General features: G+C 46.9%; 1 protein-coding gene across 2 annotated transcripts in view; it reads right to left on the bottom strand.

Annotated features, from left to right (window-relative positions):
* PPEF1 (protein phosphatase with EF-hand domain 1) overlaps nucleotides 1-15,586 on the bottom strand; it is a 54,997-nt gene that overhangs the window by 14,813 nt on the left and 24,598 nt on the right. For both annotated transcript variants that reach the window (XM_068144738.1, XM_068144737.1), the window contains 3 exons: nucleotides 11,132-11,304; nucleotides 8,571-8,685; nucleotides 4,467-4,513 (listed from right to left, as the gene is read on the bottom strand). In XM_068144738.1, the coding sequence (XP_068000839.1) occupies nucleotides 4,467-4,513; nucleotides 8,571-8,685; nucleotides 11,132-11,304 (335 nt within the window). The remainder of the gene's footprint in view (nucleotides 1-4,466; nucleotides 4,514-8,570; nucleotides 8,686-11,131; nucleotides 11,305-15,586) is intronic.

The raw sequence follows: 15,586 nt of genomic DNA, 5'->3' as shown, positions 1-15,586 counted from the left end.
CTCAGCTGCTCAAGGCCTCATCCAGCCTAGCTTTCAACACCCCCAGGCAGGAGGCAGCCACAGCCTCCCTGGGCAGCCTGTACCAGAGTCTCATCACCCTTGTACTGAAGAACTTCTTACTCAGCCTCAGTCTAACCCTGCTCTGCCTCAGCTTCAAACCATTCCCCCTTGTCCTGTGTCTAGACACCCTCAGCAAAAGTCCCTCTGCAGCCTTCTTGCAGGATCCCTTCAGCTATTGGAAGGCAACTCTAAGGTGACAGAATCAGAGAATCTTCTCTTCTCCAGGCTGCATACCCCCAGCTCCCTCAGCCTGTCCTCACAGCAGAGCTGCTCCAGCCCTTGGAGCATCTTTGTAGCCTCCTCTGGACTCTCTCCAACAGCTCTCTGTCCTTATGCTGGAGACAGTATTCAAAGTGGGAAATACTATTTCCACTTTCACTCAGTCGTAAAAGGAAGTCTCTGCTTTCACTCTGGGCATGCACAAGAATTATCCACAGAACATCTATAAAATTACAGCTCTTGAAGGCACTCAGGTTTGGCAGCACCACAAGACAACATCCTGCTTCCTGACTAAAGCTACTGTGTCCAGCATTTTATGTGTCCCCATGGCGTTCCCTGCTGTACTGCCTTAGCATTCCCTATGTTTACATAGCATTCCCTGCTGTACTGCCTTAGTGTTTCCTGTGTCTCTATGGCCTTCCCTATGTCCCCATAGCATTCCCTGCTGTACTGCCTTAGTGTTTCCTGTGTCTCTATGGCCTTCCCTATGTCCCCATAGCATTCCCTGCTGTACTGCCTTAGTATTTCCTGTGTCCCTATGGCCTCCCCTATGTCCCCATAGCATTCCCTGCTGTTCTGCCTTAGCAGGTTTGTTGCAGGATGCAAGATTTGGCCAGGGACTCACTTAAACATTTCAACTGAATCCTTTAGGAAATAACTTTTTTTTGGTCCCTGTGCTGTGCTGTTCTGTCAGGATGCACCAATGAATCCTGGGCTCTCAATTCCCACAGCAGCACAATCCTGACTGCCTGGTTTTTGCTATAGCTTCTCCCCAGCTCTCTCCTAGTTAATTTCTAGAAGAGTCCTGTGCTTGCTCTGTGCCAATTTACAGCACCCTCTGCTAATGCAGTGGCTTGGAGTGGCTTTGAAAGCAAGGTTGGAATTCAGGAGTGGGACAGACCCGAGGTACTCAGCAGCAGCTCCTGGAAAGATGAATTAAAAGCCTTTGCTTAACCCCCCCCAGGCATGTGAATCACCAGCAGATGGTCAGCACACAGCCACTCTAACTGCAGTCCTCACGCAAAGATCTGCTGCAACATTCTCCAGGCTCTCATTCTTCTTCTTCTGCAACTCTTAGTTTTACATGAGAGGTTCTTTTGGGACTTCTAACTTAAATGTGACATTGCAGTTTTGTTCCACACTCGTGCAAAGCTTGTATATCATCTTTTTCTCTGGTTTCAACGAACAATCAAGGCAAAACGACATTACAGGCTGTTAACAGCCTCTGACACGTCAAAGAGGCAAAAGAGGCCCTCTTAACGATTAGCAGCTTGCTGCTGGGCATCATTACTGCCTCTGCTGGGTTAGTGATTAATTAACTTCCGTTTGTCGTTTGCATTTTCTACAGCTTCGGGCTAGTTCTGCCCACAGCAGCCATTTAGCAATCTGCCTTAGCAATAGATCATTTAAAACTCAAGGGTTTCAAAGAACTTCAGGAAATGCTGGCATTTAATGGCAGGGACTGCATGCACCTCACAAACTGGCTAGCGAGGACAAAAGTATTTCCCTTGGGCTCACCCAAAGCAGGTGTCAGGATTACATATTCTGTTCCAATCAGACCTGTGGTGATGAGCTGTAGATTGCTGGCAGCTGTGTGCTTGCTGTTAGCAGTCTGGAGAAGTGCTGGAACCAAAGTTCCCTGGGCAGAGCCATACACACTCATGGCACCTGGTCTGTATGCAGGCCTCCAAAGTGCTTCAGTAGCTATTTCAGCTGTGCACACACCTGAGGTCACCACACTCCTCAGGGCACTGTTTAGGATTGGCCCCTCTTGCACCTTAAATGGTTACAAGTGGTTCATACCAGCTTTGAGCAAGAAATCCCTCCCAACTGAAGCACTTAAGAGAGGGAAGCAGAAAAATATGGATCCCAGAGGGGGACTGGGTTTGCTGCTTGTCTAAGTAAACTGCTTGGAGGGGACAGAAAATACTGTGAGATTTCATTTGCTTCTAAATAACTAAGCAGCTCTATCACATGATCTCTGCCTTCCCCAGACACTTTCTGTCCATTTTATTTGCTTTAGTGGAAGGATTCCCCTAGAACCTTAACAGAGAATGACTGGGGGCAAATTCCAGTCCCTGAAGTCAGGGGGAGTTTTGGCTCTGAATTTATTCACAGCAGGTTTTAGTCCTTGCTTAAGAGGTTTTTTTTTCTCTTTGTAACATCTATTAGAGTGGGAAGGGGGGGGGGATCAATCAGCTTCCATCTACACCAAAAGAGTAAAATTTAGGCTGATTGCAGTTGTAAATATAACACACAAAGCCACAAAGATGACCTAAGACACAGAACTCCTCTGCTATGAGGATGGGCTGAGAGCTGGGGTTGTTCAAGCCTAGAAGACAAGTCTCCAGTCCTTAGAGCTGCCCCCCAATACCCAAAAGGATCCTACAGGAAGGCTGCAGAGGGATTTTTCATAAGGGTATAGCAATAGGACAAGGGGAAATGGTTTGAAGGTGAGGGAGAGCAGGGTTAGACTGGGGCTGAGAAAGTTCTTCAGTAGGAGGGTACTGGGACTCTGGAATAGGCTGCCCAGGGAGATTGTGGATGTGTCCTCTCTGGGGGTGTTGAAGGCTAGTTTGGGGAGGTTGGAGTAGTCATGGGGTCTGTGGTGACAGGTTGGACTTGAGGATCTTTGAGGTCTCTTCCAACCTTGGTGATTCTGCAAGTAGATGGTCTCTGAGGTCCCTTCCAACCTAAGCCATTCTATGATTCTATGAAAATAGGGTTGGGCTTTTTTCCCCATTCCAGGCTCTGTGTATGAAGCCCATCTGTATCACACTCTTATTCCAGGTTTTTAAAAAAGGAAGATTGCTCTAATTAAAGTAACAGCTAAAGGCCTGCAAGCCAAGGACCAGCTCAATGTAGCTGTAGACAGAAAAAGGTCTGACTATACTTAACACAGGCTGCAGGTGTGCACTTGGGCAAAACAAAGAAGTTTCCATTCAACAAGTATCAGATAAAGTGTAGCAAAGGTGGAAAGCTCAAATCAAGGAGAGCATCTGCTGCATGAAAGGTGGTGATTCATGCTACAGATAAATGTGGAACTAAATATAGGACCTTTCTCACATGGCACTTAAATATACAATTGTGGAAAAGACAGCCTGGAGCTGAAGTTTTTTCACATCAGTAAAGCTTTGAACATTAAAAAGTGATCAGATTTTTGTTTTTACATTAACAAATGATCAGATTTTGGGGTTTTTTACACTGAAAAGTGATCAGCTCTTCACAGATATCTAAGGGGTGCCCAAGGTACTTTCATTTGGTGCAGACTACTTGATTGCTTCCAAAACTTCAACACCTTTTAAACAGAAGGCATTTGTTGTTTGTTTCCTGTACACAGATAATAACACTAAAAACCACTTTGCAGGTATCAGTGGAAGACCTAAATCAAAGTTCTGTATTTTTTCTGGAGGGCCACAATGGTCTAGTGTTAGATGAGGAACTAAGTGAGCTCCTGAGTTTAGAAGCTTTTAGTCAATATGGAATATTGACTGAAGGGCTGGAGCACCTCTCCTATGAGGACAGACTGAGGGAGTTGTTCAGTCTGGAGAAGGAAAGGCTCTGAGGAGACCTAATTGTGGCCTTCCAGTATCTGAAGGGGGCCTACAAAAAAGCTGGGGAGGGACTTTTTAGGGTGCCAGATAAGACCAGAGGGAATGGAGCAAAACTAAAAATGGTTAGATTCAGATTGGATGTTAGGAAGAAGTTTTTCACCATGAGGACGGTGAGACACTAGCACAGGTTGCCCAGGGAGGTGGTAGAAGCCTCATGTCTGGAAGTTTTGAAGGCCAGGCTGGATGTGGCTGTGAGCAACCTGCTGTAGTGTGAGGTGTCCCTGGCCATGGCAGGGGGTTGGAACTGGATAATCCTTGAGGTCCCTTCCAACCCTGACAATTCTATTATTCTATATAAACCAGTGGCAGGACTTTAGAGACGTTGCAAGGAACCTTCTTGAACTTTGGTTTAATTTCAGTTAGGAAGATAAAGATCTCCTGGATTTCCTCCTTCAGAGTGAGCAGGAAGATATGGAGAAGGAAGAGCTAAGACAACAACCCCATTCAAAGTGTTGCAGGATTTGTGTGTGCACACATGAATGCTTCTGACAGTGATAAGTCTTACCAGACATAAATACATGTTCTTAACAAGTCTTTAAGTGAAAATGCTACATCCAAGACCATCTTGCTTACCTTGTAGAATATCAGCAAAAGATCATCCAGGTTTCCATGCAAATCTCCTGCAGGAAACAAAAGTTCTTAATTAAGGACTTCATTTTCTCACAGAGGAGGAAAATAAATGGAATTAGTTAATCTTAACATGATTTCCCCCAAGTTTTCTTTAGTAATTTGCCTTTGGTTAGGACTAGCTTTATTTTAAGGTACATGCTGAAGCTGCTTGTAAAATCTGCTAGTTGAATGCTTTATAAAATATACAATGGGTTTGCAGGAAGTTTTTGTCTTTCCAGCTGGATCTGAAGTTCAGATCAGTCACACACCAATGGCTCAACTCAGGGTAATAAATGGGAGTAGGATGAACAAACATCCTGTGAACCTGAAACCCAGAAAATGTCACTAAAAGACCCTTAGAAATATGCTGCAATTTCTACCTCCTAACAAGTTTAAATTTACTAAGCCACTACATACAGCCCCATTGGATGTGTCTGATTCATGGCCAGGTTTTGATTACTACAGGCAGGATTTGCTGGAAAGTGTCAAGAACAGGCCATGCTTTTATGGCTACAGGAGTGACAGATTAGGCCCTCTCTGGAAGGTTTGGTTTGGAACAGGCAGGGGGATTGCACTCCAACACTATGGATCACTGCAGCATAGCTCCCCTCTGCATGACTGAATTTCATGTGCACAGAACCAACCTTCTTATATCTGTGACTCACCACCATGAAGTCACAGAATGGTTTCAAAACCTCTCTTATGATAATAGGCTTTCAGCTCCCAAGAGCAGGAAAAGAGAATCATAGAATGGCTCAGGTTGGAAAGGACCTTGGTGATCATCTACTCAAACCTCCCCACTGTGGGCAGGGACACCTCTCAACTAGACTCAGCTGCTCAAGACCTCACCCAGCATGGTCTTGAAAAAAGAGGCATCCACAGCCTCCCTGGGCAGCCTATTCCAAAGTCTCATCACCTTCATACTGAAGAACTTTTTCCTCAGCTTCAGTCTAGCCCTGCTCTGCCTCAGCTCCAAACCAATCCCACTTGGCCTGTCTCTGGACACCCTCAGGAAAAGTCCTTCTGCAGCCTTCCTGCACAATCCCTCCAACTATTGAGAAGCAGCTCTAAGGTCTCCTCAGAGTCTTCTCCAGGCTGAACACCCCCAGCACCCTCAGTCTGTCATCTTTGTGGCCTCATCTGGACTTACTCTAGCAGCTCTGTGTCCTTCTCCTGCTGGGGACACCAGAACTGGAGGCAGAATTGGAGGTGAGGTCTCAGCAGAGCAGAGCCAAGAGATAAAATCCCCTCTCCTGCCCTGCTGCCCACACTGCTCTGGCTGCAGCCCAGCACACAGCTGCCTGCTGGGCTGCAGGAGGACACTGCTGGCTCCTGGGGAGCTGCTCAGCACCCAACAGCCCCAAGACTCTCTCTTCAGAGCTCCTCTCAACCCCCTCTGCACCCAGCCTGGATCTGTGCCTAGGACTGGCCTGACCCAGACACAGGACCCTATACTTTGGCCTATGGAAAAAGCCAGTGTACACATTTTTACCCTGTCTACATGTTTTCTGTCACACTTTTTATTAGTTTTGAGCCTGATGAAGTCACTCTAAGGAATCCCTCCAGCTATGACAAATTTTCATCACCTATAAGTGAACACAAAATTTCAGCTGTGTACTTAGTTTGCATCATTAATTTGAAATTGAAAGAAGACAGGGAGGCAGATACCTTAGAATCATAGAATCAATAAGGTTGGAAAAGACCTGAAAGATCATCAAGTCCAACCTGTCACCCAAGACCTCATGACTACTAAACCATGACACCAAGTGTACCATGTCCAATCCCTTCTTGAACACCAACAGGAACTCTACCACCTCCCTGGGCAGCACATTCCAACAGCTAACAACTCTCTCTGTGAACAACTTTCTCCTCACCTCCAGCCTAAACCTGGTGCAGTTTGAGACTGTGTCCTCTTGTTCTGTTGGTGGTTGCCTGGGAGAAGAGACCAATCCCTTCCTGGGTACAACCTCCCTTCAGGTAGTTGTGGAGAGCAACAAGGTCTCCCCTGAGCCTCCTCTTCTCCAGGCTAAGCAACCCCAGCTCCCTCAGCCTCTCCTCATAGGGCTGTGCTCAAGGCCTCCCACCAGCCTCATTGCCCTTCTCTGGACACGTTCAAGCATCTCAATGTCCTTCTTAAATTGAGGGGCCCAGAACTGGACACAGCAGACACTGCTGCCACAGCACACACTGCTGCTAGCTGTTAAGAGTTCATGTCACCACTGCTGTTCTGTTCTGCAGAGGCAGGATACTGCTTAATTCCCCACAATTTACCAAAGCACAGAAAAATAGAAAGGCAAGGAGCTCTTAGTTCTTTACCTTGTGCCACATCACAGTATCACAGTATCACTTAGGTTGGAAAGGACCTCGAGGATCATCGAGTCCAACCTATCAACACAGACCCCATGACTAGACCATGGCACCAAGTGCCACGTCCAATCTCCTCTTGAACGCCTCCAGGGTCGATGACTCAACCACCTCCCTGGGCAACCTGTTCCAATGATGAATGACTCGCTCAGTGAAGAACTTCCTTAGTCTCAAGCTGCACCAGGGGAGGCTTATGCTGGATGTTAGGAAGAAATTCTTCCCAGAAAGAGAAATTGGCCATTGGGATGTGCTGCCTAGGGAGGTGGTGGAATTACCATCACTGGAAGTGTTTAAAAAGAGGCTGGATGAGGCACTCGGTGACATGGGTTAGTTGATTATATGGTGCTGGGTGATAGGTTGGACTTGATGATCTCAAAGGTCTTTTCCAACCTGGTTAATTCTGTATCACTCTGTGAGGCTAATTCATTGGTTGCATAAAGACTGATCCTTCCTCTTGGGTCCCTTTAGAAATGAGGGTTTATTCTAATTTCTCTTTACCCTAGACAGGCCTACTGTCAATGAAAGGGCTTGTTTACCACCCCTATTAAGCCCTCATTAAAACTGTAACTGATTAAATAATGATGGTGAAGTCTTTTTCCCAGTAAGTAGAAAAGGCAGTGAGAGTTGCAGCCAGTGATCAAAATACTTGGTGGCATTTTAGAGAGGAAAGTGCAGGAACCTTTAAGTGACACTGCAGTGTTAGCTGAATTTATTCTGACTCACTCAGAAATGTTTAATAAGAAAAGGAAAGAGGAGCTGGGGATGTTCTTAAAATATACTTCATATGACTCAGGAACCTTTTAATTTTGTGTTTGTTCCAATTTATGCATTTGTGTAAATAAACAAACTCATCAAGAACTTTCTTGTAATGGCAAGATTGGAAATGTATCACAGAATGTTAGGGGTTGGAAGGGACCTCCAGAGAGCACCCAGAGATGTGGCAGAGCAGGAGCACCCAGGGCAGGTCACACAGCAACACAGCCAGCTGGCTTTGCAATGCCTCCACACAAGGAGACTCCACAACCTCTCTGGGCAGCCTGCTCCAGCCCTCTGCCACACTCACAGGGAAACAGTTTTCCCTTCTGTTCCTGTGGCACCTCCTCTTCTCCAGCTGGCACCCAGTGCCCCTTGTCCTGTCCTTGGACATCCCTGAGCAGAGCCTGGCTCCATCCTCTTGGCACTCACCCTTTGCATATTTATAAACATTAAATTAGGTCACCCCTCAGGCTCCTCTGCTCCAAGCTCCAAGCCCCAGCCTGTCCTCACAGGGAGATGTTCCACTGCCTGCAGCATCTTTGTGGCTCTGGGATGGACACTCTCAAGCAGTTCCCTGAGGTCCTTCTTGAACTGAGGGTCCCAGAACCGGACACAATATTCCGGATGTGGCCTTGCCAGGGCAGAGCAGAGAGGCAGGAGAACCTCTCTTGACCTACCAACCACAGCCCTTCTAATCCACCCCAGGATGCTCTTGGGGTGGCTGCAAGGGCACATTGCTGGCTCATGGGCATCCTTCTGCCCACCAGGACCTCCAGGTCCTTTTCCCCAGAGCTCCTCTCCAACAGGTCAGTCCCCAGTAGAGGAAGGACATGGACCTGATGGAACAGGTCCAGAGGAGGGCCACTAAGATGATCAGGGGGCTGGAACATCCAACTACTTCAAATATCAACCCGTAGCCTGAAGTGGTGATCTTCTCTGGGACTTTACCACAGACAGTTATCTCCTTGGAGTAGGAAGTTGAAAGATGGGTGATATTTGGCATCTCCTTGAGAACCCTCCTAGTTTCACATAGCAGCTGCAGTACATAGCGGGCATGAAGCAGCTGTGCGGGGAAAAAAAAAGGCAGGGAGAAAAGGCAGACTTCATTAGCAGCAGCAACACTTCTGTCTGCATTATTAAATCAGACATGCATTGCCAAGCAGCATTTATACTACAGACCTCCAGCCATGATTGCAGGCTGCATGGGTTAGTGCTGGGACTTAGGAGTGTTCATAGCTTTGTGAAGGGACATAAAGACCTTAATGAACCTGCTTTACGTATTTCCTTGTTTTGTTTCTACTCTTCCAATTGACAGAAAGGTAAGAGACTGAGTTATGCAGCACTCAGAATCACGGCATAAGGTCAAAGTAAGTGTGTGGGGAGGAAAAAAAGCTGTGACAACAGACCAACCCCAAAACACCCAACCCCACCCAACACACACCCCAACAAAAGCTGTGACAACAGACCAACCCCAAAACACCCAACCCCACCCAACACACACCCCAACAAAAGCTGTGACAACAGACCAACCCCAAAACACCCAACCCCACCCAACACACACCCCAACAAAAGCTGTGACAACAGACCAACCCCAAAACACCCACCCCACACAACACACCCCAACAAAACCCCCCAAAAAATTCTGAAGGCCATAAATGATCTTCCAGCAAACTGCAAAACTGAGAGGGGAAGTCCAGCAAGGGCTGCCTTGGTAAGACCTATCAAGGAACCCCAGAATCACAGTTATCTTTCTGTTCTGGCAGTGCACCACTGAACCTTCTGGGCTTCTCTGCTAATGCTTTTCATGAGCATTTTGTCCATTTTGAGGCTTTCACAGCATCAGAGAATGGTTTGGGTTGGAAGAGGCCTCCAAAGGTCATCTAATCCAAATACCCAATTTAATTTAGACACAGCTCTGAGCAATCTGCTTAGAAGATATAGATGAGCTACTGAGTGACTTTTCAAGGGCTGTGTTTTTAAGAGGAACAAAAAAAGGCCAATTAAATATAATTATTTCCTTATTAAAATGCCAACCACAGTAAGAGAAGAGCTGTCAGTGAAGTCTGGGTAGGCTCATTTATCATGTGCTTTATATTTTGCTACCTCTAACATCAGCCTCCACAGAAAATTACAGAACAGGCCTCCCACTCATTATGTAGTCAATTAAAAAGCAAGACAGACCCTTAGCCTTTATACACAGTACCCTGCTAAGCGTAAATGACCGCGAGTTCAGCCAGGGTTGTGCCACGTGATGCTTCCCTGCCAACCCTCACCTTGTAAGAGGGCAGCAAAGGGATTGCTCAGGAACACAGAGAATGAGCAACACCTTCTTAGTCTCTTGGCAGCTGCAGATAGCAAGCTCCTGAGATTTGTGCTGTCACCCTGTTCCACTACCTCAGTGATGCTTTCTGTTCACTCTTGCCTTGTGGTGGAGTCTTACATGTTAAAATGTGGTGACTAGCCCTTACAACTCAATTCCTCTAAGAAGAATGGGGTGAGGGAAAAAAACAAGTGCCCCCCCAGGGAGCATTTTTAACACAGAAAAAGATAAGTAGTTTCTAAGTTATGTAAGGACACCAGATCAAGGGAGGTTCTCCTTCCCCTCTGCTCTGCCCTAGTGAGACCACACCTGGAATATTACATCCAGTTTTGGGCTCCCCAGTTCAAGTGGGACAGCAATCTGCTGGAGGGAGTCCAAGGGAGGGCTGCAAGGATGCTGCAGGGACTGGAGACTGCCTGGTGAGGAGAGGCTGAGAGCCCTGGGGGTGGTTAGTCTGGAGAGGAGAAGGCTGAGAGGGGATTTAATAAATGTTTGTAAGTATCTGAGGGCTGGGGGTCAGGAGGAAGGGGATAGGGGCAGGCTCTGCTCAGTTGCACCCTGGGATAGGACAAGGGGCAATGGATATAAACTCCAGCACAGGAGGTTCCACCTCAACATGAGGATGAACTTCCTCACTGTGAGGGTCACAGAGCACTGGAACAGGCTGCCCAGAGAGGCTGTGGAGTCTCCTTTTCTGGAGACTTTCCAGCCCTATCTGGACGTGTTCCTGTGTGACCTATGCTGGATTCTATAGTCCTGCTCTGGCAGGGGTTTGGACTCGATCTCCAGAGGTGCCTTCCAACCCTGTGATCCTGTGACCTTCCCTAGTCCTGCATCCTCACTGTTATCCCTACCTTGCAGCTGCTAAGGGTTCCCATTTCATGATCACTGTAATCAAAATGCTGGAAGTAGAGGTCCCTACTAGTAGCTGCCAAACACTGAATCAAATCTGGGAACTGATTCGGCTGAAAACAGACTGCTTTTGATTTGGTTGTGTCAGCTTCCAGCCAGAATGGTATCCGAAGGCAGCTCACCACATACCTACAGAGGGCTAGCAGGGAAGGGTCACAGGGTGTAAAGGAGGGGTGAGATATCTCCTTGGGCACCAGTTTAGCCTTACCTTGGATCCAACTGATTGTGGAGCTACACCTTGACAAGAGATTTAAAACTCAAACTGGGTGCAACTTACTTGTTCATTCCTGAAAGCATGAAGAAGAGCATTGGCATCTTCAACAGTGAGGGGGAATGAGAGTCGTGGTCCATAATAGGAATCTGGAACATCAATCTTCTTTTCAAATTCTCTTAAACACAGGTCTTCATCCACCACCTGGGAAACACTGGGCATGGTGAAAATGTGGGAAACTGCAACACAAGGGAAGAAAATCAACAGTGTGGAAACTCCACCAGTCCCCCACAGGGGGACTAGAATCAGTTAAATGTAACTGAACCTTTATTTGTGGCGGTGTTGTGGGGGCTAACTCTTGCCTTGTATAGTAGGAGGGAACAGAATAAACCAGGCTGGAAAAGACCTTCCAGATCATCAAGTCCTACCTATCACCCAACACCATCTAATCAACTCACCATGGCACCAAGTGCCTCATCCAGCCTCTTCTTAAACACCTCCAGGGATGGTGACTCCACCACCTCCCCAGGAAGCCCATTCCAATGGGCAATCTCCCTCTGTGTAGAATTTCTTCCTAACCTCCAGCCTAAACCTCCCCTGGCACAGCTTGAGACTGTGTCCTCTTGTTCTGGTGCTGGGTGCCTGGGAGAAGAGACCAACCTCCGCCTGTCCACAACCTCCCTTCAGGGAGTTGTAGACAGCAAGAAGGTCTCCCCTGAGCCTCCTCTGCTCCAGGCTAAGCAACCTCAGCTCCCTCAGCCTCTCCTCACAGGGCTGTGCTCCAGACCCCTCCCCAGCTTTGTTGCCCTTCTCTGGACACCTTCCAGCAGTTCAACATCTTTCCTAAACTGAGGAGCCCAGAACTGGACACAGGACTCAAGGTGTGCCCTAACCAGTGCTGAGTACAGGGGCAGAATGACTTCCTTGCTCCTGCTGGCCACACTATTCCTGATGCAGGTCAGGATGCCATTGGTCCAGATGTTCCCAGATTTTTTCACAAGACTGTAAATAAACAAACAAACCTAAACCAAATCAAAACCCAACAAACAAACCCCAAACAAAAAACCCCAAACCAAACCAACCAACCAAAATCCTAAACAACACAAAAAGACCCAGGCCAAACCAGCAGCAAAACATTTTGCACTGAAGCTGTGGAGCAATCTGCTCTCAAGGGTAATAAGAAATGTAACCTGTCATTAACTTTCTTCTCCTTCCCTCACAAAGCAAGAAAATTCAAGTCATGGTTGATCATTCAGTGACCAGCATCTGTTTAAAGTTTACACTTTGAATACAGCCTTTAAAGCTTCACTTTTGTTGCCTCTCTTTTTCTGTGTACAATTTTGAGGCTAAATACCAGAGATGCTATTAAAAGTGATCAACACACCCCTGTTATTTGCAGTGGATTGCAAAGCATTCCCTTCTGATACATCTAGCAGACAATACCAACTTCTGGCTGGTTGCCACAAAACCATTGGATGAAATGCAGTAAACAAAAACATAGAGGTAAATGTAGAGCATAGGTTCTACTTTTCCTGGAACAAGGAGAGAAACAGGAACACAGCTAATGACTTCAATATTTTCTTGGCATACCCTTGGATTGTAACTGAGTGGACAGCAGATTTTAGTGCTTGCTTCTTGCAGGTTGCCTTTATAAATACATCATTCTAAAAGAGAAAAACAAACCTCAGAAGACAGTGTTATAGAATGGTTTGGGTTGGAAGGGACCTCTGAAGGTCATGCAGTCCAACCCCCTCTGCAGTCAGCAGGGACATCCTCAACTAGATCAGGTTGCCCAGAGCCCTGTTGAGCCTCACCTTGAATATCTCCAGGGATGGGGCCCCAACCACCTCCCTGTGCATCCTGTTCCAGTGTTCCACCACTCTCATAGTAAAGAATTTGTTCCTAACATCCAATCTAAATCTGCTCTTCTCCAGTTTGGAGCCATTGCCCCTCATCCTACAGGCAGCTGCTGTTGCAGAGTTGCTTTTGTGAGGGGATTATTGTCAACACCCTGTGCTGGGCTGCAGACAAGTTTTCTGTAACCTTGATTAGATGCAGCTGGGAGTAAATATGTATTATTTATTGCTGGAGAAGTACCTGTGGCTGTGCCTCAGCGTTCACAGCATGCAGAAGTGGCATGTGGCCTCATCAATGATGAGATTCACAAAGGTCAATTTGTCTAGTAACTGGATACATTCAATGCTAAAGAAATAAATGGATTAAAAAAACCACAAAATAAAACATGTCTTTTGTCAGCTCTGGATTAAAAACCAAACCAAACACCACCTTTTCTATCAGCTCTTCTGCTGTGAGCTGATTAGCACATTCAGTGTGCAGCCATGCAAATGGATTAAGGCATCAGGTAACAGCAAGGTGCTCAGGGTTCATTGTTTCCACCCAGTACAGTCTGATTTGCAGTCTTGCACTACAGTTCTGGCTTCTGACCAGAATGTCACTCATGGGCTCCAACTGCTGGGTCCTACACAGTAATCAGCCAAGCACATCTGCACCAAGCCTTGGGCCAACTTTAGCAGCAGCTCCCTGGACAGCATCTCCCTCTGTGCCCTACCTCTCAGGAGGTGAGTGACTGCAGGTTATGCAGCCAGTTCCTCAGACCACCTGAAATCCTGCTTGCTTGCCTGTTCTTGCCAGAGGCTCTCCTCATCTGATATGACTCCTTCAGAGTCAGAGGTCTTCTCAGCTTTTCAAGCTAGGCATATCCCTGCCCATGCCTGCTCCTACTCCAGCCCTCCCTTCGGGCACACAGCAGGCTACTCATCTACTTCTGAACATGAATCTGCCTTTCCTGCAGCCTCACTTCTGTTTTGGCATATTCCCAGGCTGAGTAACCAAATCTCTTTTCCTGTAGGGAATCTCTTTGCAAAGTACCCCCCATTTTCCACCACTTGTGGACAAATTCTCAAAAGCCAGTCATGATCATTAGCCTTAGAGAGCACTTATGTCTCCTGGGGCAATCTTTCAGATGGATTCTAAGGCTCCTTCCCACACAGGACAACTGTTTCATCTCGTAACAGTCAGTAATGGATGCCCTCAAGCAGCCTGGGGATTAGCATGCTGGCCAACAAGTACCCCAGCTCACCACAAGCCCCATGCAGGGCTAATTCTGAAGGATCAGCATCCTTCTCATTAGTCATCTTCTAGGCAAAGTTGTCAAGGCTCTTTCAGCCCCTCCTGAAATACAGGGACAGAGACTTTTGGCATGCCTAGCTCAGGTACGTATTAAGACTGAATTAAATACCCTCTGCCAGCATCTGCACCTCTCCACTGACTACAGGGAGCACAGGGAACAACCTGCTTTGTGCTTTGACACTAGAAATCTAGCCCAAGCTCAGTGAGTTGGGCCTTCACTATTAGCAGACCCTACACAACTACCCTAGAGGACAACAGCTATACTCATGTTAAATGTGAAAGTTTAGAGTTGTGTGGAGTCAGCTAAGCCACAGAAAAGCCAGGGACCTGGTTCTCTTGACAAGACTACCTGCCCAGGGGAGCTAAGTCGATCAAAGACACCACTGCCAAGGAGGTAATCACTACTGGGTTAACATGGAATCAGCTACTTCTGTAGCCAATGCACATTCAGACTAATCACTGGGGTACCTGGGAGCACCTCTGACTCCTGGGGAGTGCTTTTACATCTGCCAGATACTGTTCCACAGCCATAAGGTCAAGGCCAGACAGACCTTGAGCCCACTAAGAAAGGAAGATTACACTCCAAACTCCAAACAATTATTCCTTCACATAGTTCCTGGTGCTGCAAGCAGCTGTGGCTTACTCCCCACTGCAAGAATCCCTCTATGCAAAACCCCTTGGAAGGGTCTTAATGCTTTAAGGGAGATATCATGGGCAGTGATGCTGCAGAAAACAGCACTTATTTATGTTCCCTTTTGGAGGAAGGCTTCAGGAGGTGTGTGGCTCCTGCCCCAGTGATCCTGACAGACATAGCCAGGGGTGCCTTGGACTATCAGTCCTACTACTTTGCCCAGGGCACGTTTGCAGCCTTCTCACCCTCAATGCACCCCCAAAGGAATGAGTAAATAGGGCATCTTTTGCTGGAAAAGTGGTTTCCAGCTTTCTCTGACAAAAGACCTTTCAGTTGAATGGCTGAGTAGGTATGCAGGGATTTTTTCAGGGAGGGAGGAGGAACAGTGCAAGGTGGCAAAGGTTTTCATTCTTACTTCCCACAAACCTCTGGAAAATAGCCTTTAGTCAGAAGCAGAACAAGACACAGAGCTATACAATATCCCAATCACAACTTAAGCTACACTGACATATTAAGCAGGGTGAGAAAAACAATCACATCAACAGCACTGTTGTGTTAATGAGATGGTGGCTGCTTGCTTTCTTGGAATAACATATTCTGAAAAGGCAGATTAAAACCAGGGAAGTGACAAGATGAATAGTGGAGACTGAGTGGTTTATAATGCCAGCAAAAGAACAGATCACAAAGTCTTCAGGTAGCTTCCTCACCACATGCTGAGAAGAACAGGCAACCTATTGTCT

Source organism: Melanerpes formicivorus, unplaced genomic scaffold (assembly GCF_026170545.1).
Source record: "Melanerpes formicivorus ecotype bairdi unplaced genomic scaffold, bMelFor1.0.p_v2 SCAF_11, whole genome shotgun sequence".
Taxonomy (NCBI): Eukaryota; Metazoa; Chordata; class Aves; order Piciformes; family Picidae; genus Melanerpes; species Melanerpes formicivorus.
Note: the sequence above shows the minus strand (reverse complement) of the source record. Positions and strands in the feature narration are given on the sequence as shown.